We start from the raw sequence: 24193 nt of genomic DNA, 5'->3' as shown, positions 1-24193 counted from the left end.
GAGATACTTGTGGTAACACTTTTCCCTTTCATTTTTGCTTTCCTTCTAATCTTGGCTGCTTTGATTTTGTTTGTGCAAAAAACTTTTTAATTAATGTAATCAAAATTATCCATTTTATATCTTGTAATGCTCTTTCTTGTTTGGTTATAAATTCTTTCCTTATCCATAAATCTTGACAGGTCAAATTTTTCATCCTCCTCTACTTTACTTATCATATCACCCTTTATGTCTAAATGATGAACCCATTTTGAGCTTATCTCTATATATGGTGTGAGATGTTGGTCTATACTTAGTTTCTGCCAAACTGCTTTCCAGTTTTCCTAGCAATTTTTGTCAAATACTCAGTTTTCTGGCTCTGCTTACTTCACTACATCAGTTCATGTAGATTTCTCCATACTTCTCTGTATTCACATTTGTAATTTCTTATAGCAAAGTAATATTACATCATATTCACGTACTACAGTCTGTTTAACCATTCCCCAGTCAATGGGCATCCACTTTGTGTCCATTGCTATCATACAAAAAAGTGCTGCTATAAGTATTCTGGTGTATATCCTTTGGATATGTGCCTTGTGAAGGAATCTCTGGGTCAAAGGGAATCCCTTCCAACTTTCTCTTCTCCAAATTTGATTTTTTAAAATAACCTCTATCTATGCCTTTGACAGCAAGGAGATCAAATCAGTCAATACTTAATTTAATTCAGGCTATTCACTGGAAAGTCAAATACTGAAGCTGAAGCTTAAATACCTTGGCCACATAATGAGAAGACAGGATGCATTAGAAAAGACCTTCAAGCACCAGTTCTGGATTCAGGTGGACCTGAGTTCAAATCCAGCCTCAGACACTTGACACTTACTAGTCACTAGTGTGACCCTGGGCAAGTCACTTAACCCTCATTGCCCTGCCCCCCCCAAAAAAAAGTCCTTCATGCTGGAAAAGATTGAAGGCAAAAGGGAAAGGAGATGGTAGAGTACGAGGTGGACAGACAGTGTCATGGGAACAACACACATGAACTTGGACAGACTTTGACACATAGTAGAGGATAGAAGGGTCAGACCTGCTGAGACCCATGAGGTCAACATGACTGAACAACAACAAATCTATGCCTTTATCTAAGTCACTGATAAAAAAAAGTTAAATATGGAAGGATAAAAGAATAAGCATTTATTAATTAAAATACCTACTTTGTGCCAGCTGCTTTACAAATATTATCACATTTGATCCCCATGACAACAACAGCCCTGAGAGGTAGGTGCTATTATTATCCTCATTTTACAGTTGAGGAAACTGAGGCAGACAGAGGTTAAGTGACTTGCCCAGGGTCACACAGCTAGTGAATGTCTGAGGCCAGATTCATCAGGTCAAGTAGAGGTCTCTGAGGTATTGTATGAGACACATCCATCCAAGTTGAAAATGAACTCAATTATTCTTTGGGTCTCATCACAAGAGGGGAATAAGAAAATACTGGAAGATGCTCACCCATGAATAGAAGAAATCATAAGGATTTCAGGTGAGGGTGTCATTTTCAAGCTTAATGCAAAGAAAAGCATCCTAATCATTAAACCTACATTCAAAAGTAGAATGGGTTGCTTCAGAAGTAGTGAGTTCTCCATCACTGCTTTAAACAGAGATTAATTACTGGTTAGGAATGTAGGGGGCAGGGGCAGCTAGGTGGCGCAGTGGATGGAGCACCAGCCCTGAATTCAGGAGGACCTGAGTTCAAATCTGGTCTCAGACACTTAACACTTACTAGCTGTGTGACCCTGGGCAAGTCACTTAACCCTAATTCACACACACACACACAAAAGGAATGTAGGGGGGAGGTGGGAACAGACTTGGTTGGACCAGATGAGTTAAGCACACTCTCTCCGTAGCAAGATTCGATTTTTCTTTGATTTCTCCCCAGAGTTGGGAAGCCTTGAGGGTTCTGTGAGGCATCATCCCATGTGCCATCTCCTCCCAGTTTTTGCCAATATCTCCAAGTTGGTAGTAGAACTCTCTCTCTCCTTAAACCATACTGCATAAATGTGAACTCCTCAAGAACAGAAATTGTTTTGTCTTTGTATACCCACAGCCTAGTATGATGCCTTCCAAACAGCAAGAGCTATAATAGCTTGTCGAAGATGCTGAGTAGCCAGATTGAAAGAGTTATATTAATGGCCCAATGTCAACTTGGACAGTGTCCAGTGGGGTGGCCCAGAAATTCGTACTTGGCCATTTTTATCAATGACTTGGATGAAGGCACAGATGGCACCATTATCAAATTCGCAGATGGCACAAAGCTGAGAGGGATAGCTAATACACTCTATGATAGAAGCAGGGATCCAAAACCATCTTGACAACCCAGAAAATCAGGCTGAATCTAATAGGTGAAGTTTAATGGGGATAAATGTAAATCTGACATTTGGGGTTTAAAAAAAAAACTTTATATATATATATGAGACAAGAGGTATGGTTGGATAACAATTTGTCAGAAAAAAAAGATCTCTGGGTTTTAATGAATTGCAAGTTTGATAAGATTCAACAGTGTGCTATGACACGCAAGAAAGCTAATGTGATCTGAAGCTGTATTAAGAGAGGCATACCAGGGGCAGCACTGGCCCTGGATTCAGGAAGACCTGAGTTCAAATCCAGCCTCAGACACTTGACACTTACTCGCTGTATGACCTTGAGCAAGTCACTTAACCCTCATTGCCCCAAAGAGAGAGAGAGAGAGAGAGAGAGAGAGAGAGAGAGAGAGAGAGAGAGAGACAGAGAGAGAGAGAGAGAGAAAGAGAGAGGCATACCTCTCAGGGCCATTAGGTAGTGCAGTGGATAGAGTACTGTGTCCTGAGTTCAAATGTGACCTCAGAACACTTACTAGCTGTGTGACCCTGGGCAAGTCACTTAATCCTGTTGGCCTCAGTTTCCTCATCTGTCAAATGAGCTGGAGAAAGAAATGGCAAACCACTGCAATATCTTTGCCAAGAAAACCCCACATGAGGCCACAAAGAGACACAACAACACAATTGCTGATTTGTAGTGGGGATTCTTTTCCAGGTATGGGGTTAGTCTAAAATAGCCCCTTCTGTCCCTTCCAACTCTGAAATTCTGATACTGTGAACAAATTACAATCAAAGGCACAGTTTGCAACGACCTTAGTCTTGTTAAGGGTTAAAATTCTAGCTAGTCTGTCTAAAATATCTAATGAGTGGTCGCCAATAAATTATAAGCTTTAGCAAGAGTTAGACTTTTAAGCATTTATTAAGGAGAATAAGAATTTGGTTAAAAGAGAAGAAAAGGCCTAGATTCCTATCTATTAAAGGGAGAGCTCCCTTTATTTTTATAGCTCCCTTATTTATAGCTCCCTTCTCCACCAGCGTCCCCAGGAAAAGAGCCCCAGTCAGAGTGCCAGGTTCCTCCTTCTTCCTCCCACTAGCAAACATCACTTCCTGATGCATGTTCATGCCCTCAAAGACCTTCACTTCATGGGCTGAACTCTTCTACAGTAAATCTCCAGCAGGTGGGGTCATTCCAATCCTTACAGTCTCCTTTTGCAGATGAATAAAATGAGGCTGAGAGAGAAAATGACTTGCCCAAAGTCTAACAAAGTGGGACAATAACAAATATTTATGGAGCCTCTACTTTTTGCTATAGCATTCACTTTAAAAAAAAAAATTAAAGGTCCAGGCCTGAATAAAATGCCTTTCTTAGGGGTTGGGCTGCAACATGCCTCTCTTATACTGTAGCCCTTGCATACAGTCCTGACACTTAATAGGCGCTTAATAAATGCTATTTGATTGACTGCTTGATTAAGTAGGCACTCAAAAAATATGCTGGTGGATTAACTGAATCACCCCTTTGTCATGGAGCTGTATTTTTTTCAAGGCCGCAGCAGCTGTAGCCGGTATTCTTCTCAGATACTGGTGTGGGGGCGGATGCATTCTGAAAATATAGCTGCAAGGCTAGGTTAGATTAAGTGATGTAACACACTCCGCCCCAACTCACTACTCCCACCCACCCACCCCGAGTTTATGGTACAGGCCACACAAGAACAGAAACCCCTTCTCTTTTCAGACCCGTGGTTCATTCTGAACTCTTCCGTCACCGGCCGGCCACAAAAGCAGCCACGCCTTCCCTCCCCGATTGGTTGAAATATTTAAAGGTCCTGTAGGGGATTGGCTGTTCTTTTAGCAGGCATTTTTGAAAGTTCCTGGCTAGACTATTGGCGTGGGGACCGGCTTCGGTGTGTCTGCTACTGCCACTGCCACTGCCACCCGTCCATTCATCCTTTCGCAGAGAGAGTCGGCTAGTAACTGTATCCTGAAGGTGGAAATCACAGCGTGGGACGGGGCGGGGCGAGGGGGCCTGGCCAGTTCTGGATCTTGAATCCACACGGGAAGGTTTGTGTGGCTTCAGAGAGGAGGTAGGGGGAGAGCCATACTAGCTAGCTCAGTGTCCCGGGGCTTCTGGGGAGGGGGCTTGCGTGTTCTCTTCGAAGCTTGGCTGTGCAACACGAAGAGAACATGAAAGCCACCTCCCCAAAAACCCCTGGACACTAGGCAAGCTTCCCTGCAGCCCTCCCATTTCTGACTATTTCCCAGTCCCCCTAAACGCCACCCCAAACCTCCCACCTCTTTTCTCCGAACTCGTGACAATTCCCCTCCACCGTGCCCCACCACCCGTCCGAAGGGTCCCGTGGGCCTCTCTAGATTCTCCCTTCCCCATCCTTGTCACAATTCTGATGTCTCCATTCCCACACCCCAGATTCTGTGCTTCTTATGATAGGTGGTGTGCCCCTGTACTTTGTGACAAATCCCCTGTCTCCATTCCCTCTTGACAAATCCCTGTCTGTGTGCCTTCTGTCCAACCCTAAGACCCAATCCCCATCCCAGCTCTGCTTCTCCAGAACCCCACCTCATGTAAGCTGTTTGAGAGCAAGAATTGTTTTGGTTTGGTTTTTATGGTTCCAGGGCCCATATACCTTGCACATAGTCGGTGCTTATAGACTAGCTGGAAAGGACCTCGGAGGTCCAACACTCACATTTTTACAAATAGGAAACTGAGGCCTGAGAGTTATGAGTTGGACCAAATGACAACTGAGGTACCTTCCAACTCAAATCCTATGATTATGTGAGGTTAACAGTCTTGCCTCCAAGCCACATGAATAGTAAATGGGATTAGAATGCTGACTCTCAGGCCATCTCCCCTTCCACTGTACCATGCTAAATGTTTGTTGAATATGATTAAACTGTATCACCCAGGGGCAGCTAGGTGGCGCAGTGGATAGAGCACCGGCCCTGGAGTCAGGAGGACCTGAGTTCAAATCCAGCCTTAGACACTAAACGCTTACTAGCTGTGTGACCCTGGGCAAGTCACTTAACCCCAATTGCCTCACTAAAAAAAAAAAAAAAAAGAAAGACTAAACTGTATCACCCATCTCTTGCTTCATCTCTCTTCCCAAAATGATGAGGATTAGAGTTCTGGCTCTAGATTCTAACCTCAGTCAATTCTTATACTATATCCCATACCCAATTCGTGTTCAGAGAAGACAGATCCTCTATTTCTTCTGCTTGCCCCTCCCCTCGTGTGCTCAGGTGACATCCTCCATCTCCCACCTTCCTTTTGTTTGGTTTGGGGTTTTTGCTTTTGTCTTCCTTCCTTTTTTTTTTTTTTTTTGCCTCTGACAAGTCCTTTTGGTTTAAATTCAACATGTACATCTCTACGTGAAACTGTCCAACATCGAGGATGCTAAGACCCTTTTCGCCGGACGTTGTCCTTCCCGTGTCTTCCCCATATCTGCCTGAGCCAGATTTGTGTACCCCTTTAACAGATGCTCTCGGAGTCAGAAGAGCCAGACAACTCAGCGCTTCATTGCCGAGTGGCCCTAGAAGAGCTGAGCCCAGGCGGACAACCCAGGAGGCGGCAGGCCATCAAAGATGCTGAGCTCAGCTTGGGCCGAAATGAGCGCAGAGAGTTGATGCTGCGTCTTGAGGGAACCGGTCGGTCCCGCTGCTTTCCACTTCGCACTGCCAGACTTTTTACCCGATTTGCGGCTGTTGGCCGCAGTGCCCTAAGGCTCAGCCCTGACTCTGACTCTGGCCTTAGTTCAGGCGCCATCCAGCTACTGCTGTCTGACTGCCCACCTGACAGGCTGCGGCGCTTCCTACGGACCCTGCGCCTTAAACTGGCTACTGCCCCTGGCCCTGGGCCGGCCCCTTTCCGATCCCGGCTGCTTGGCCCCCGACCTCAGGCCTTCTATACCATCAGTCCTATCCAACCAGAGAATGTGCAACCCGTGTCGACCACTGGAAGTCAGGACACGACCCCTGTGAAGCGGCCATGCACCCTGGACAGAGACCAGTCTGGCAAGGTGAGGACTGAGCCAGGGGCTGCAGAATGGTAGTGGTCTGGGTGCAGGGATATGGGAAGGTGATATAGGAACCATTCCAACAACAAATCCGGACAGTAGCTGGCATCTAAGCTAGTTGCTGTGTGACCTTGGACTTCAGTTTTCTCACCTGTAACAAGGGAACAATCTTTACCTTCCCTAGCAATTTCACATGGTTATTGTAAGGGACTGACAAGATAATGATATGTGAAAGTGGTTATGGTATATAACTGGGGGAAAAGTTGTTGTTGTTGTTGTTTTTTAAAGTATATGGAGGCAGCTAGGTGGCACAGTGGATAAAGCACCAGCCCTGGATTCAGGAGGACCTGAGTTCAAATCCAGCCTCAGACACTTGACACTTACTAGCTGTGTGACCCTCGGCAAGTCACTTAACCCTCATTGCCCTGCAAAAAAAAAAAAGTAAAAAAGATAATAGAGGTGTGCAGTTTCATGAACAAATTCCTTTTTCTGTTCCATTTTGAAAATGACCATTTTATTTAGTCTTTGTCAAGTTCAGAATTTTTTTAAGAGGTATATGTGTAAGACAGTTACATTGTCATTATGGTGGTAATTGAAAGGCAACATAGTATAGTCAATAGATAGCTAGGCCTTAGAGTCAGAAAGACCTGGGTGGGTTTAAGTCCTCCTTCCAACCCCTCCTAGTGTATAACCACGAGCAAGTCACTTTATTTCTTTGGTGCCTGGTTATAGAACATTTACAAATCTATATTAGTGGAGGGAGCTTCTTCATTGCAAGTTCTCTATGTAGATGAAATCACAGGTCTATATGACTCTCCTATATGCCTCCCCCAATAAAATCTGTTATTATCAGCATAAGATTAGGGGAAAACTGAAAAATTAATAAGGTTATGAAGGAATGGAGATTGTAGGAACAGGATCTAGAGCTAGAAGGGACCTCAGAAATTATTTGATTAATCAATAACCTTTTATTATGTTCCAGGAACTGTGCGAGATGCTAGATATACAAAGACAAAAAAGAAAAGGCCTTGGCCTCAAGGAGTTTACATTCTATCCTCGTCTAGCTAATCCTACTCTATGACCCCCTTGCCCATTTTTCAGATGAAGAAATTGGGGGCTCAGGGAAGGGAAGTAAGTCACTTAAGACCATACAGCACGTGCAAGGCAGAGCTAAGTTTTGAACCTGCGTCCTTTGTCTCTGCATCCAACATTCTTCCCAAGGATTCCTTGGCCCTCAGAAAGCTCTTCTGATCCTGGAATAGTCCTTACTTTCTGCTTTGTAGGCATCTTCTCCCAAGAAGATGGTGCCCAGGCATCGGCTCCAGCTTCCCTCCCCCAAGCCCCAGCTGTCCCAGGAGCAGGCCCAGGTGCTAAGTGCTGCCCTGAGGGGCAAGAGCATCTTCTTCACTGGAAGTGCAGGTGGGGAGCACGTGGGGTTAAAAGGAGATGAGAAGGCTAATGTGGGGATTTGTTTTGCTTTTCTTGCTTTCTCAATGCATAGCAGAGGGACAGGTGATGGGGAGAGAATTCAGAACCAAAAATAAAATAAAATTGAATTTTTAAAAATTTTAAAAGGAAATGGGTACTAGGCGTAAGGAGGGAAGTGATGGGGATCTTTGAGGGTCACTTGATATTTCCCTAACTTTTCTGGCCCCTCTCCAGGGACAGGGAAGTCCTACCTGCTGAAGAGGATCCTTGGTTCCCTTCCCCCAAAGGGCACAGTAGTCACAGCTAGCACCGGAGTGGCTGCCTGTCACATTGGGGGGACCACCCTTCATGCTTTTGCAGGTTTGTAGTAGGGACTCGGGGCCTGGGAAGGAGCAATGCTGGGGCACAGCTGAAAAACTAGGTTTCCAGGTGGGTCAGGGTATTAGAATTCAGGTAGAAGAAAAAAAAATTTTTTTTTTAAAAAGGGGGCAGCTAGGTGGTGAAGTGGATAGAGCACCGGCTCTGGATTCAGGAGGACCTAAGTTCAAATCCAGCCTCAGACACTTGACACTTAACTAGCTATGTGACCCTGGGCAAGTCACTTAACCCTCATTGCTCCACCAAAAAAAAAAAAAAGATATTTAGAATTAGGTAGAATAGGTAGAATCTTCAAGTAAAAGTAGAAAAGACACCAGGCTCTGGAACCCACAGTCGGAAGAGCTGGGTTCAAATCCCACCTTTGACACTTATTATCTGTGTTTGACCTTAAACAAGTTATTTATCTTCCCTAGGCCTCAGTTTCCTCATCCATGAAGGAAGGGGTTGGTCTAGATGTCCTCTGAGGTGCCTTCCAAAGCTGGCCTCTTGGAGCCAGGCTCTCTGTAGCCTGAAGGATGGGGGTGGGGCCTAACAAGGCTGGCTCTAGGCAAAGACAGGTGAGGCTCTCCAGGTGGGGAGGTCAATCCCTTCAGAGGACTAAGCTGAGACCCTGCCTTTGACCAGGAATTGGTTCAGGAAAGGCCCCTCTTGCCCAGTGTGTGGCTCTGGCACAGAGACCCAGCATCCGGCAGAGTTGGCTGAGCTGTCAGCGGCTTGTCATCGATGAAGTCTCAATGGTAGAGGCAAGTCTGTTTGACAAGCTAGAAGCAGTGGCCAGGTTAGTGTGCTGGAGTGGGAGGGACAGCATGGCCGAGGGGGAAAGTGGCAGGTTGGGGAGAGAAGGGTCCGACCCAAGAGCCCCTTCCCCAAACCCTAGGCAGCTGGTGAGTCTTGGAAGAGCATCCAGACCCATCCAGGCTCCTGAACCATTGCCCCTTCCCATCTTTTCCTTTTCCTTTCCAGGGCAGTTAGACAGCAGGACAAGCCCTTTGGGGGGATTCAGCTCATCATTTGTGGAGACTTCCTGCAGTTGCCACCAGTGACCAAGAACAACCAGCCTCCCCAATTCTGCTTTCAGGTGTCTGCCCCACAACCTTGCCCTTCCCTCCTCCAGTAAAATCACATTCCCCTCATTCCCCTCATTCCCCTCTCTCCTTACCAAACTAGAGTCTCCCCTTCCTTACTTAAGTATCTGTCCCACCTGGGCAATGAGATTGCCCTCCCCTACTCAAAGTCATTTGCCCTATTCCGTTTTTTATTGATATCTTTTTAAAACATTACTTTTAGGGGGAGCTAGGTGGCGCAGTGGATAGAGCACCAGCCCTGGAGTCAGGAGGACCTGAGTTCAAATCCGGCCTCAGACACTTAACACTTACTAGCTGTGTGACCCTGGGCAAGTCACTTAACCCCAATTGCCTCACTTTAAAAAAATATATATATTACTTTTATTTCCAAATATCACCCTTCTCTACTCCCTACCTAGCATTTCATCAGTACAAAGAATAAGAAAGAAAAAAAAACACTTCAGAAAAACTAAGCATCAACCAAGTCTGACAGTGTATACAGTGTTCTACATCCACAGTCCCCCATCTATGCAAAAAAGGGTAGAATTCTTCCCCACTTTTTGACTCTCCCTCTCTCTCCCCTCCCTTTCCCTCCCTCCGTCTTTCTGATTCTGTCTGTCTCTTCCTCTCTTGCCCTCCCTCTGTCTTTTTCCGTCTCTGTCTCTCTGTCTTTCTATCTCTCTGTCTCTGTCTCTGTCTCTGTCTCTGTCCCCTTACCAGGCTAAAAGCTGGAGGAAATGTATCCAGTTGACCATGGAACTGACTGAGGTGTGGAGACAGACAGACCAGACTTTTATCTCACTGTTACAGGCTGTGCGACTAGGCAGGTGAGCCCAAGTTTTGTTTTTCGTCTGATGTTTTACACATGGCTGGAACCTGATGTAGTCCTGTGATTGTGATCAGCATAAAGACGGACCAGTAGAAGGTAATGACTGATTAGATTTATAGGGAGAAGATGGAGAAGGAGAAAAGGAAAGTGAAGTTGCTGTATGCTGCTTGCTATGGTTTGTATGAGAAATCACAAAGTTGATTTAAGGGCCCATTTCCTGCTGCTTGCCCCAGGTGCCAATATTGCTAGTTGGTTCTGGGATCAGATCGATGTAGGAGTAGGAGAAACACCCTAATTCCACAGGGGAATTAGATTTCATAGGGTAAGAAATAGGAGCCACTGAAGTTTTCTTATCAGAAGGGCAATATAAGCTAAGTGGTGGTAAGGGAAGATTAATTATGCAGTGGGGTGGCATAGGTCCAAAGAGAGAAAAAGATGAGAGTGAGGGAGTTAAGGTCCAAGGCCAATGACAGTGATGAGGGCATGAACTATTGAACAGGTGTATGGTAAGGAAGAGATTATAAAATCACAGCTTAAAGCTAGAAGAGGCCTTAGAGGCTGTCTAGTCTAACTCCCTTGTTTTGTAAATAAGGAAACTGAGGACCCAAGAAATTAAGTGACTTATCCATGGTCACACAGCTATTAAGGGTAGTAAGTATATAAGACAGGTTTTGAACTGAGTGAGATCTTGACTTTAAGACCAACATTCTATCTACCCCATAATGTCTCTGAAAGTGAAAGAGTAGATAGGAAACTTTTAAAAAATTATTCTCTCACTGTGCATACCCTTTGACCCAGCAATACCACTATTAGGTCTTTTTCCCAAAGAGATCATAAAAAAGGGAAAAGGACCCACGTGTACAAAAATATTTATAGCTGCTCTTTTTTGTGGTGGCAAGGAATTGGACATTGAGGGGATGCCCATCAATTGGGGAATGGCTGAACAAGTTGTGATATATGAATGTAATGGAATACTATTGTGCTGTAAAAAATGATGAGCAGGCAGATTTTAGAGAAACCTGGAAATACTTACATGAACTGATGCTGAGTGAGATGAGCAGAACCAGGAGAACATTGTACACAATATCAAAAACATTGTGTGTTAATCAACTGTGATAGACTTGACTCTTCTCAGCAATACAATGGTCCAAGATAGTTCCAAAGGACTCATGATGGGAAATGTTCTCCAAATCCAGAAAAAAAGAACTGTGGCATCTAGATGCAGATTGAACCATACCATTTTTATTTTTTTTTTTATTTTTTGAGTTTTTTCCCTTTTGCTGTAATTCTCCTTTCACAGCATGACTAATGCAGAAATATATTCAATGTGATTGTACATATATAACCTATATCAGATTGCTTGCTGTCTTGGGGAGAGGGAAGAGAGGGGAGGGAGGGAGAAAAATTTGAAACTAGAAATCTTATAAAAACAAATGTTGAGGGGCAGCTAGGTGGTACAGTGGATAGAGCACTGGCCCTGGATTCAGGAGGACCTGAGTTCAAGTCTGACCTCAGACACTTGACACTTACTAGCTGTGTAAGCCTGGGCAAGTCACTTAACCCCAATTGCCTCACCAAAAAAAAAAAAACAACAAAAAACCACACACAAATGTTGAAAAATATCTCTACATATAACTAGAAAATAATAAAATACTTTTATGATTTTTTAAAAAATTATTATTCTCTCCCTCCCTCTACCCCTTGCCCAACCCACTGAGAAGGCAAGAAATACAATACCAATTGTACATATGAATTATCCACATTAGCCATGTTCTAGGATGGGGGTGGGATTGGGGGGGGGGGGTGGAAAGCAAGAAAATTTTAAAAAGGAAAAAAAATATGCTTCAATCTGCATTCTGAGTCCACCATAGATAGTATGTTTTACCACGAGGCCTTTGGAGTTGTGCTGGATCATTGTATTGATTAGTTACTAAGTTTTTCATAGGTGACTATATTTACAATATTCTCTCTCTTTCTCTTTTTTTTTTTTTTGTGGGGCAATGAGGGTTAAGTGACTTGCCCAGGGTCACAAAGCTAGTAAGTATCAGTGCCTGAGGCCAGATTTGAATTTGAATTCAGGTCCTCCTGAATCCAGAGTCGAAGCTTTATCCACTGTGCCACCTAGCTGCCCCCTACAATATCCTCTTACTGTTTACAATGTTTGCCTGGTTCTGCTCACTTCATTCTGCATCAGTTCATACAAATCTTCCCAGGTTTTTTGTGAAATCATCCCTTTCATCATTTCTACTAGTATTCATCATATCCATATGTCATGATAAGAAACATTTTGAAGGAAACTTTTTTAGCAGCTCAAAATCAACTAATAATTTTTATTGAGAGTTTTTTATATGTTCAGCACAGAGCAAGATAACTGGGGGCAAGGATGGGGGGGAGCAGGAAGAAAGAGGCAAAAAGAGTGGAAAGCATGACCATTGCCCCAGAACAGGGGTCCTCAACTTCTTTTACATCACATACTCCTCCGGCAGGCTGGTGAACCCTGTGGATGCCATCTCAGAATAATATTTTTAAATGTGTAAAATAAAATACAAAGAATTACAAGATAAACCAATTATAATGAAACAGTTATCAAAACATTAAAAAAAAAAGAGTCACTGTCCCCAGGTTAAGAACACCTGACTGAAAATGTATAAACCACAGCAACTACATTGTAACTAGGGGTACAAGACATGGGAAACATTTGGAACTATGAGAGAGAATACTGCCAACCAATAAGAAATCCAATATAAAATTATCTGGTTTAGTGTATAAATCCTATAGAAAGTTAGATAAGGGAAAGTTGGATATGGCCTAGAGCAAGAAAGAGGTAGTAGAGAGTAGTTGGAGGGTGTTAGATTTGAAGTCAGGAAGACATGGGTTCAAATCCTACTTCAGAAACGTAATATACTTTCTAGTCTGAATCTCAGCTACCCCATCTGTAAAATGAAGGGGTTGGACTTCCCACTCTCATTCTATGATTGTAGAATCATAGCTCATATTCCTATAGCCCCTTACAGTTCACAAATCCATTTCCTTAGGATAACCCTGGGAGGAAATCATAACAACAAGTGACATTTATATTTCACCTTAAAGTTTGTGGTGCATTTTACAGGTTCATTTTAGCCCTGTCACAACCCTATGAGGTAGCTAGTGTAGGGATTATTATCTTCGTTCTATAGATCAGGAAACAAGGGCTTCACAATGGTTATGTGACTTGCCCAGGGTCACGAAGGAAGTAAGGGTTGGATCAGAAGAATGTGAAATCAGGTCTCCAGGTCTCCCTGACTCCATTGCCTCCAGCCCCCTATTCACTATGCCATGATGCTAAGTGGTAATCAGGGAAGTCTTCATGATGGAAGCAGGCCAGGGCCTAAACCTTAAAGGATGGAGGAGGATATAGGGAAATGGATAAAAGAGGGAAAGCATTTCTAGAGACAGGAAATAACTTAGGTGGGAGGATCTATCATCAATCAGTCAGCCAACATGCTTTTATTAACAAATAATATTTTTTAAAGAGAAAAGAAGAAAAAGAAAGGAATACTGATCAATATATCAAAAAAATCTGGAAAATGGATTCAATCTTTGACCCCCATGGAGCTCCTACCTCTGCAAAACAGCAGAGTTGGGGGTATCTTCTCATATCTCTTTCTTTTTTTTTTTTGTGGGGCAATGGGGGTTAAGTGACTTGCCCAGGGTCACACAGCTAGTAAGTGTCAAGTGTCTGAGGTCAGATTTGAACTCAGGTCCTCCTGAATCCAGGCCCTGTGCTTTATCCACTGTGCCACCTAGCTGCCTCTCTTCTCATATCTCTTATTTGGAGCCATGCATTTCTTGTAACTTTGCAAAATCCACATTTTATTGTTTTCTGGTTGTTGGTTCATTATGTTGTCATTTCTGTGTATATTTTTTCCTTGGCTCTGCTGACTTCACTGTGAATCAGTTCACATGGATCTTTCCATATTCTCTGTACTCATCACACTTGTCCAGTAGTATTCCATTTACAGTCGCATACCAGTTTGTTTAGCCTCTTGAATGTCAGGCAGAGGAGCCTGAACTTTTGGGTCGGGGCAAAGGGGCAGTAATAGTGAGCCACTGCAAATGTATTGAGCGGAGAAATGACATGACCATAACTCTCCTATACGAAAGACTATTCTGGCAGAAGTCAAAGGATGCATCAGAGGCTAGAGTGAGGTTCTGTCATTAAGCTGAAGACAATAGTTAAGGCATATGGTAAGAAAGGCCTAGTAGGGTGGGGGCAAAGGGAACCAAGAGAAACTGACCAGACATGTAACTGACCAGACATGAAAGGTTCAGGAAAGGGAGGAGTCTAAAATAATCCCTATGTATGGAACCTGGAAGACAGACAGGAACTTTTCTCTCTCTTGTGTCTGTCTCTGTCTCTTACACACACACATACACACACACACACACACACACACACACACACACACACACAGAGACAACATTTTCATATACTGATATCATCGCCATCCCACCTAGTTTTCCTGAGGGTTCTCTAGGGAGCCTGGGTGTAGTGTGGTCCCTGGTAGATTAGGGAAAGTGAGGCATTGTCTACCCTAACACCCCATTCTCCCTTCCTCAGGTGCTCAGATGAGGTGACCCAGCAGCTAAAGGCCACGGCCAAACACAAAGTGGAGCGAGATGGAATCTTGGCCACAAGACTCTGTACCCACCAGGATGATGTGGCATTGACCAATGAGCGGAGGCTGCAGCAGCTGCCTGGTGAGGAGGGACTGGAAATGGTCATTGAAAAGAAGGTGATGGTGGAGAGGAGGTAGGGAGGGAAGAAAATCATTCCAGAGACTTGGGGCTGAAGACTGCAGGCCTTCCCTAATAGAGATTGTAATGGCTAAAATAGTAAAATAAAATAGTAGAATCAGGAAGACCTGAGTTTTAATCCTGCCTCAGATGATTACTGCTATATGGCTCTGGACAAGCCATTTAACCTATCTTATCTTTAGTTCCCTCATCTATAAAATGGGGATATTAACACCACCTACCCCAAAGGGTTGTTGGGAAAATCAAGTAAGATAATATGAATGTTGGGCAGCTAGGTGGCACAGTGGATAAAGCCTTGGATTCAGGAGGACCTGAGTTCAAATCCAGCCTTAGACACTTGACACTGTAACCCTGGGCAAGTCATTTAACCTACATTACCCTGGGGGAAAAAAGAAAAAAAAAAGATAATATGAATGTGTATATGAGAGTTTATGTGTGCATACATACAAACACACCCAGAGTTCTATCTCCTTAACAAAAGGAAAGGAGGTGGCCCTCACTTATACTGATTTTTTGGTGGAGTGGAGCCCTTGACTTGAGTTCCAATACTGCCTCAAACAGAACTGTATGGCTAGAAGCAAGTCAATTAATCTCTTGGACACTGGCTGCATTTCAACAAAGTGGAGGAAGCCATCACTATCTCTCCTCAGTCCACCAAGTGGGCAGCTGTTCTTGGCTCAGTTGCCACCTTCTTTGATACATCCCTCTTCTCCAGTTTCCTCCCCTTCCCACTCTGGGACCAAGGGATCAGCCAAGAGCCTCTGGTCGTGTATTTCTCAGAGCACATATCCTGCTGGAAGGGCCTAGGACATAAGCCCATCCCCATACCAGCTCCATGGGATGATTCCTTTTGTGTGTAGGTCTAGGACTTGGGCGTTGGTTAATATTTGAGGGGACAGGGGCAGCTAGGTTAGAGCAGTGGATAGAGAGCCTGCCCTGGAGTCAGGAGGACCTGAGTTCAAATCCGGCCTCAGACACTTAACACTTACTAGACCCTGGGCAAGTCACTTAATCCCAACTGACTCACCAAAAAAAATATTTGAGGGGACAGACGATCCCAGGGTTTGGATCACCAGAGCCAGCCTTTGGAGACCTTTGCTTTTGAATCTCTCCCATTGCCATTCTTGTTCCTCCTCCTCACTTGGCAGCACTTTGCCTCACCCCTATACAGATATGTAGCATCCACTTAACTCTGCCTCCCCCTATGAAAACTGCTCTCAGGAAAGTATCTGATAAATGACTTGAACTCCAGGCTCCAGGACTGAATCCTCACTGGCCAGCCCTGGCCCCTCTGCCCTCTCCTCACACTCAGGCATTCTTGGCCGTGAAGACTATGTGTGGTGTCTCTGAGGAGCTTGCATTTTAACATATTAAATTAAATGAATATTGAATAGTAAAATTCAAGCCAGAAGAGATCAGTAGACCAGGGAGGGCAATAATGCTTGATCCTACTATGCCATTTTCCTCAGTGGCAATTACCATCTTCTAAGCTCTAGCTCTTGAGCTGGTTTCTTCTTCGGTCATTCCACCTTCAGAATTCTCTGCCTTCTCTCTCTACTTTCCTAGTACTCCCTCAATGCTGTTGGTGAGTTAGGGGGATGTCTACCCCAAGCACGTGAAGGCTTTCCCTGACAGAAGGGGTGCATGAGAACAATTTGTTCCAGCAACCATGAAGGTGGTTTAGAGCTTGGTCAGACATTGAAGATACCAGTCATCCTCACTTTTGTACTGCCACTGGACTTTAATGTCTCTGGAAGAGAGAGGAAGGTTGAAGACTTTATGTGACTCTGCTTCACTTAAATCCAATTCATGCACAAGTCAAGACATCACCCTGTGATGTCACTGGTCCTCTTCAAAAACAAAGGACTAAGGGGGAGCTAGGTGGCGCAGTGGATAAAGCACCAGCCCTGGATTTAGGAGGACCTGAGTTCAAATCCAGCCTCAAGACACTTGACACTTACTAGCTATGTGACCATGGGCAAGTCATTTAACCCTCATTGCCCTGCAAAAAAAAACAAACAAAAAATGAAGGACAAACAGCAATATCTCTCAGTCTCAGTTTCCTCATTTGTAAGATGGGTTATTAATAGCCCTTATTTCACAGGATTTTTATGAGGCTCAAATGAGATTTTATATGTGGTTATATGTGCATGTACCTATATATATACATAATGTATACATGTATATGAGTGCATACATCTCTGTGCATATACATACACGTATGTATATATATATACATACACACACACACATATATATATATAGCCTTTGCAAACCTTAAAGTACTATATAAATGTTAGCTTTTATTATCTTTTCTATGGAATCATCTCCAATCCTGTGTCATAAAACAATAATTAAAATATCTAACATTTATATAGTTATTATCTCATTTGATCCTCATAAGACCTCTGGAAGATGAGGAAACCAGGGTTAGGTGACTTGCTCAGGGTCATACATTTAGTAAGTATCTGAGATCAGATTTGAACTCAAGTCTTCCCGACTTCAGACTCAGCGCTCTAACTACAGAGCCTACAGAGCCACTGCCCTCTCTTCTTTACATGGTAAGCTCTTTGAGGGTAGGGATCATGTGTCAGTGTGTAAACTGCAAATCTTAACACCCATATCTGAGTCCAGGGTCTAACACATCGTCTGTACACAGTAGATATTTAATAAGTACTTGGTAGGGAGAACAGCTAGATGGCTCAGTGAATAGAGCACGGGCCCTAGAGTCAGGAGGACCCGAGTTAAATTTGGCCTCGGACACTTACTTACTGTGTGACCCTGGGCAAGTCACTTAACCCTGTTTGCCTCCCCCAAAAAAAGTACTTATTGAATGAATGACCAAATGAATTGCAACCATCCCTTTCCCCTTTGCCTCCTGAATCCCATTCATTCTCAGTTTATAAACTCCATGAGAGTAGATAAATGTCTTGTCTAAATTGAGTATCTTCCTCAACTTTTCACATGGGAAATTCTTTTAAATGCTTATCATATTATGTTATGTTCTCCCAGGCCAAATCTACAGCTATGAGGCTGTGGATAGTGACCCTGATATGGTCAGGACCCTCGATTCCCAGTGTCCTGTGAGTCACCTCCTACAGCTAAAGCTGGGGGCTCAGGTGAGTTGGAAGGTGGGACCATAGGACTTGGAAGGGCAGGGTTAAGTCCCAGCTCCTGGGGCTGATTCTTCCAGCAGGACTATTTCTAGTGTCTGGCTCTCTGAAGATGGTCCTCCCTAAATTGCCTGTTCACACTTCCCAAATCTTGTCCAGCCTCCTCTGTTCTTTTTTTTTTTTTAAGTAAAATAAACTTTATTATTTTTAATTTTTTTCCCAATTACATGTAAAGATTTTTTTTTTGAGTTCCAAATTTTTCTCCCACCCTCCTTTCTCTCCCCCCTCCTGAAGCCAACAAGCAATCTGATATAGGTTATACATTACAATCATGTCAAACATATTTCCACATTAGTCATGTTGTAAGAGAAGGATCAGAACAAAAAGAAAAAAAATGCAAGAAAGAATAAACAAGAATAACAAAAAAGCAACAACAAAAGTGAAAATAGTATGCTTCAGTCTGCATTCAGATTCCACAGAACTTTTTCTGGATGTGGAAGGCATTTTCCACCATAAGTCTTTTGGCATTGTCTTGTATTGCTGAGAAGAGTTAAGTCTATTACAGTTGATCATCCCACTATGTTGTTGAAACTGTATACAATGTTCTCTTGATTCTGCTCATTTCACTCAGCATTAATTCATGTAAGTCTTTCCACATTTTTCTGAAATCCACCCACTTATCACAATAGTATTCCATTACATTCATATGCTACAACTTGTTTAACCATTCCCCAATGGATGGGCATCCCCTGAATTTCCAATTCTTTACTACCACAAAGAGAGCAGCTATAAATCTTTTTGTACATGTGGGTCCTTTTTGCTTCCTCCATTTCTAAGCCCCGCCAGTCCTGTTAGCTATAAACCCAGAATTCTGGAGCTTAGGCCTTACAATATCTGGGATGCCTTGTATTGTTTCTATTTCAACACAGTGGCCCCCTTCCTACTCCTAACAGAGAAGGATTGAGGGCTGTTCGAGGTGAGGGGATGAGTACCAAGATATCAGTAAGGGTCTTTCCATTGTGCCCCTATCTGAGGTCCCTTCCAGCTCTAGGTGTATAATTCTACAAACTTCTGATCTTATCACCAGGTGATGCTGGTGAAGAACTTGGCAGTCTCTCAGGGCCTGGTAAATGGGGCACGAGGAGTCGTGGTTGGATTTGAAGCAGATGGTAGAGGTAAGACTGGGGGAAGAAGCAGGCCTAGAATGAGGGAGAACCCACAGTTCCTAGGAAAGAAGAGCTGGGAACAGTAGGACGGGATGAGGTTTCTGGGGTGAGGTCACCCCGGACAAGTTGCCAGGCTCCTGATTCTTTGATATTAGGTCTTCATTGCTTGAATCCACTCTTCTTAGATCTGAGTTTTCATTGGCTGTTTTTCTCTTCTTCACTCCCTGCCCACCCCCACCAGGGCTTCCTAGGGTGAAATTCCTGTGTGGAATCACAGAGGTTGTCCGGACCGAGCGATGGACTGTTCATGGCCCTGGTGGTCAGCTCCTCACCAGACAACAGCTGCCCCTCCGGTTAGCCTGGGCTCTATCTATTCACAAGAGTCAGGTGAGAACAAGGGAAAGGGTGAAGGATGCACAGGATGAAACCTGAGCCAGAGTGGAAGGTGGAAGAAGGGGAAGTTGTGGAAGGGGAAGCAGGAGGGTCGGTGTCTTTAAGGATATAAAGTTTTCAGAACCCACAGAATATATCCTTGCTTCTCAGGAGCACAGAGCAAGCTTCCTGTCTTAGACTCCATCCTCCTTCCCTGGGACCAAATACTTCAGAGCATTGCTAGGCCACTAGGGTGGCTGTTGAATCTCTTCTGGCATTGGCACCTCTACCTTCCTGCTTCCCCTGCTCCCAAACCTATAACTTCAGGGCAACAAATTCAGCTTTCACCAGTATGGTTTCTATGGTCCCCAGCCTCTGTCTGGTCTTTAAGGAGTCATTGTCCCTTCTAGAGCTTTCTCTCTGTAAGATGCTAAATCTGTATTTCTCTCTTCCCTCTCACCCAGATCCCAGTTTTTGTTCCCTGTACTACCTCCCACCTTTCTTCCCTTCAGTCTTTAGGAAGCAACTTTTCTTCAGGGCCTTTGGGAAGCCCTGAAGTTGCAGGTGACCCAGGTGTTTGCCTCCCACATTCTAGGGCATGACTCTTGACTGTGTGGAGATTTCACTGGCCCGAGTGTTTGAGAGTGGCCAGGCCTACGTGGCCCTCTCGAGGGCCCGAAGCCTTCAGGGTTTGCGAGTGCTGGATTTTGATCCCTCTGTGGTACGGTGTGATCCCCGGGTGCTGAAGTTCTATGCCTCTCTACAGGAGCAGGTGACTGGGTTGGGTGGGTAGGTGGGTGGATGGATAAACCGAAGGAAGGGAATGCTCTGGAAGGCTGGTTGGGTGCCTGGGGCAACAGCCAGAAGGAAAGGACTGGTAGTGAATCAGCTTTGCAGGAAAAGAAGGTAATGGTCCAAAAATGCCATGCAAATGTAGGATTATGGAAGTGACTATCTGGAGATCACCTTACTGGATAACCTAGGAAATATCAGCCAGGTGACCCCCAGGGAAGCAAGAGGGGTAATTTTTTTTTTTTTTAGTGAGGCAATTGGGGTTAAGTGACTTGCCCAGGGTCACACAGCTCGTAAGTGTTAAGTGTCTGAGGCTGGATTTGAACTCAGGTACTCCTGACTCCAGGACTGGTGCTCTATCCACTGCGCCATCTAGCTGCCCCTAAGAGGGGTAATATTGAATGAGTAGAGGAGGGGGCTGCAGTGACTCTGGAGAAGGGTGCCAGGGACAGGGAAGAGGTACTGAATGCTAACATGCTCAATAAATCTGCCCATCTCTGTCCCAGGCTTATCTGGATGAGGACGAAAAGGATTCAGAACAGGAGAATATGGACCCTGACACCTGAGACCCAGCCCCCAAAAGATCAGAAAATCCTAATTCTCACACTTCCTGTGTAACCTTGGAGCTTCCTCATCCATAAAATGAGGGGGAGTGGACTTAATAATGGCCTCTGAAGACCCTTTCAGGCCTAGATCTTTGATCTTGTAAGGACCGTGTGTGTCTTTGTATATGTCTCTCCCTCCCTTTCATTCTCAGGGGTTGGGGGTATGTGTGTGACTTCTCCAAAAATATGCTCCCTCTTTTTGTTCATCTCTGAGCCAGGGGACTATGTCTTCTACTACCTCAACATTCTCTCTGAGCAAGGTGGAGCCCTTAGCCTACTTCCTTGGCTGCTGGAGCGTGGACTTTAGTCCTGTATCCATAACTTTGTCTTCTAATCAGAAATCACACCTTTCTATGGAGGTTGTGATCTTTTCACTTCCATAATTCCCAGGAGGGGCTGGGAGCTGAGGAAGAGGTTCTCTTCCCCTTGTACACTGTAACTCAACTTCCTTATCCCCCACTCACTCCTATGAGCCACAAATAAGCTCAAGTTCAGAGGTTCTGAATCTGGGGCCCATGAACTGGTTTTTAAAATATGTAAATACATACACATGACTGTATTTCAATATAGTTGATTTCCTTTATCATCCTGTAATGTGTTTTATTTTATGTATTTAAAAACATTATTCTGACAGTGGGCCTGTAGGCTCACCAAAGTGGACTACAAGACAAAAGAGATTAAGAACCCCTGCTTTAGTTGGTAAGGTTGTATATGGGTTATACTGCTGGGGATTAAGGGATATTCTATTAGGAAATTATTCAAGGCCCAGTGCTTTATCCACTAAACTGCCAATTTTCAAAGGAAGACATGCAAGCTATCTATAACTACATGAAAAAAATGCTCCAAATCACCAACAATTATAGAAATATAAATTTAGGGGGCAGCTAGATGGCACAGCGGATAAAGCACCAGCCCTGGATTCAGGAGGACCTGAGTTCAAATTCGGCCTCAGACCCTTGACACTTTCTAGCTGTGTGACCCTGGGCAAGTCACTTAACCCTCACTGCCTCACCAAAAAATAAAAATTTTTTTTAAATTTTAAAAATATATATATAAATTTAAGCAACTCCAGAGTTCCACTTCACACCCATAAGATTGGAAAATTGACAATTGTTGGAGGGGTTAATAGAAAATGGGAACACTAAAGTACTATTAGTGGAACTGTGATACGTGCAGATATTCTGGAAAGCAATTTGGAACTATACCCCAAAGTCACTAAATTGTTCATACCCTTTGACCTAGTGATAATCTCTGTATTAGGCCTATGCCCCAAAAAGATCAGAGAAAGAAGAAAAGGATCCATATGTACGAAAATATTTATAGCAGTTCTCTTTGCAATGTCAAAGAACTGGAAACCAAGGGGATGCCCATCAATAGGGGAGTAACTGAAGAAATTATGGTATGTAAACATAATGGAATATTATTGTGCTATAAGAAATGACGAAGGGAATGGATTCAGAAAAACCAGGGAAGACTGGTATGAACTGATGCAAAGTGAAGGGAGCAGAACCAGAATAATCCTTCATACAATAAAAGCATTGTAAGGGAAGGAACTAAGGAGAGGTAGGGTCCAGGTGACTTCTGCCCAGGGAGCCCGGAGCCTCCAGTAGAGATATATAATTATGTACAACTGGGAAGCCATCATTACTGCAGCATACAAAGAATTAAATTTGGAATATGATACACCCTAGTCCTCTAACTTTCTTCTAGGAGAAAAGAGGTTTGATTTCATGAGCAAGACTCATCATTATCTTTTAGTTAATTAGACAATTGACCAATAGGTTGAAGACCTAATATACACCCAGCATCATGCTGGGTAAGAAATAAAGGCATTTTCCATTCATTCAGCAAACATTTATCAAGCACTTACAATGTGCATAGCTAAGGGAGATACTAAGTATAAATAAGATATGATCCCTGCCCTCATTGGAGTTTATAGTAGGAGGGGAGAAATGATACACAATGTTACCTGGTAAATGGAGCTAGTATTTAACCTCTCAATGTCCCCAAACAATTCTCTAAATTGTGGGATGCCAGGTTGATGGGGAAAGTTCCTCACCAAGAATTCTGGGATGGATGGATAGATAGATAGATAGATAGATAGATAGATAGATAGATAGATAGATAGATAGATAGATAGATAGATAGATAGATAGACTGACCAGATAAGTGACAGTTTTATAGCTAGTATGTTGGACCTGGATCAGAGATCTAGGTTCAAATACATCTCCCAGCTATGCTGCCAACTCTCTGGATTTTGCCACTGTATCTTAGCAAGTTTCTCACCCTGAAACATCCTTCCAGCTTCTTGGTCTCATCTCCCATTGGTAAGTTCCTATGGTCCCTCCATGGAGAGATGGGCCAGGTTGGTCATGCTTCATTCTTCTCCTGGCTGTACTATTGACAAGACAAGCTTGACCCCTAACCCCATGCCTCAGGATAGGCTTTGCTCCCCACACCCCCTGCCTGCTGGGTAATCATGGGTACCAATTACTGCCAGGGCTTTGTTTTTCTCATCTGCGAAATGGGAATAAAAACCAACTCCTTGATTTGCTTCTGCAAGGAAAACACATAAACCAGCCTGCAATTCAGCTGCAACTTCCTTTTTTTTTCCTTCTGGTTTCTTTTATGGAGAGAATATCAAGATGGATATGAATCAGTTCCTCCAGCCATATGTCTGCTCGTTGGTCTCTGGATAAGGAACTCACATTTAGAGGAACAACAGCTAAGTTAATGTTTCTCTGTAACACAACTGACTCAAGGAAGACAAAATTCTTCTGTATATATCATCAACTGTAAAAAAAAATAATAATAATAATTTGATTTGAGAGAGAAGAGATATCACCTTAAAAGCTTTTCTCTATCAAGGTACATCCCATGACAGTTACATAATTATACGAGATTCCTTGAAAAATATAACAGACATGATGCCTAATCAAAAGGCATTAAGTCATGATCACTGCAGTTATAATCGTGTAGGACTGTCCATCCCAGACTGCAAATGGGAGGAGTCTGTCTTGAAAAGAAGGTCCTCTAGATATTCTTATTTTTCTTTTCTTTTTGAAGCAACTGGGGTGAAGTGACTTACCCAGGGTCATACAACTAATAAGTGTCTGAGGCTGGATTTGAACTCAGGGCCTCCTGAGTCTAGGGCTGGTGCTCTATTCACTGTACCACCTAGCTGCCCCAATGTCCTTGTTTTTTAATTAATCCATACTGTTTGCATCAAGTCCCAGAACATCAGAACCTAAATGAGGTTCATAATCTCTCAAACGAGACTGGGCTGACTATCCAAATGAG

The 24193-nt window shown here is 43.6% G+C and overlaps 1 protein-coding gene across 1 annotated transcript; it reads left to right on the top strand.

The window, feature by feature from the left end:
• The first annotated feature begins 5944 nt into the window (after window positions 1-5944).
• Window positions 5945-21436, top strand: PIF1 (PIF1 5'-to-3' DNA helicase). Its single transcript, XM_043987724.1, has 12 exons — window positions 5945-6370; window positions 7633-7768; window positions 8012-8137; window positions 8780-8933; window positions 9119-9233; window positions 9940-10046; window positions 14649-14788; window positions 17858-17964; window positions 19046-19133; window positions 19366-19511; window positions 20092-20268; window positions 20795-21436. The coding sequence occupies exons 1-12, from the start codon at window positions 5960-5962 to the stop codon at window positions 20852-20854; spliced, it is 1767 nt and encodes a 588-aa protein (XP_043843659.1). The 5' UTR covers window positions 5945-5959; the 3' UTR covers window positions 20855-21436.
• Window positions 21437-24193: the final 2757 nt, after the last annotated feature.

Source organism: Dromiciops gliroides, chromosome 2 (assembly GCF_019393635.1).
Source record: "Dromiciops gliroides isolate mDroGli1 chromosome 2, mDroGli1.pri, whole genome shotgun sequence".
Lineage (NCBI taxonomy): Eukaryota > Metazoa > Chordata > Mammalia > Microbiotheria > Microbiotheriidae > Dromiciops > Dromiciops gliroides.
Note: the sequence above shows the minus strand (reverse complement) of the source record. Positions and strands in the feature narration are given on the sequence as shown.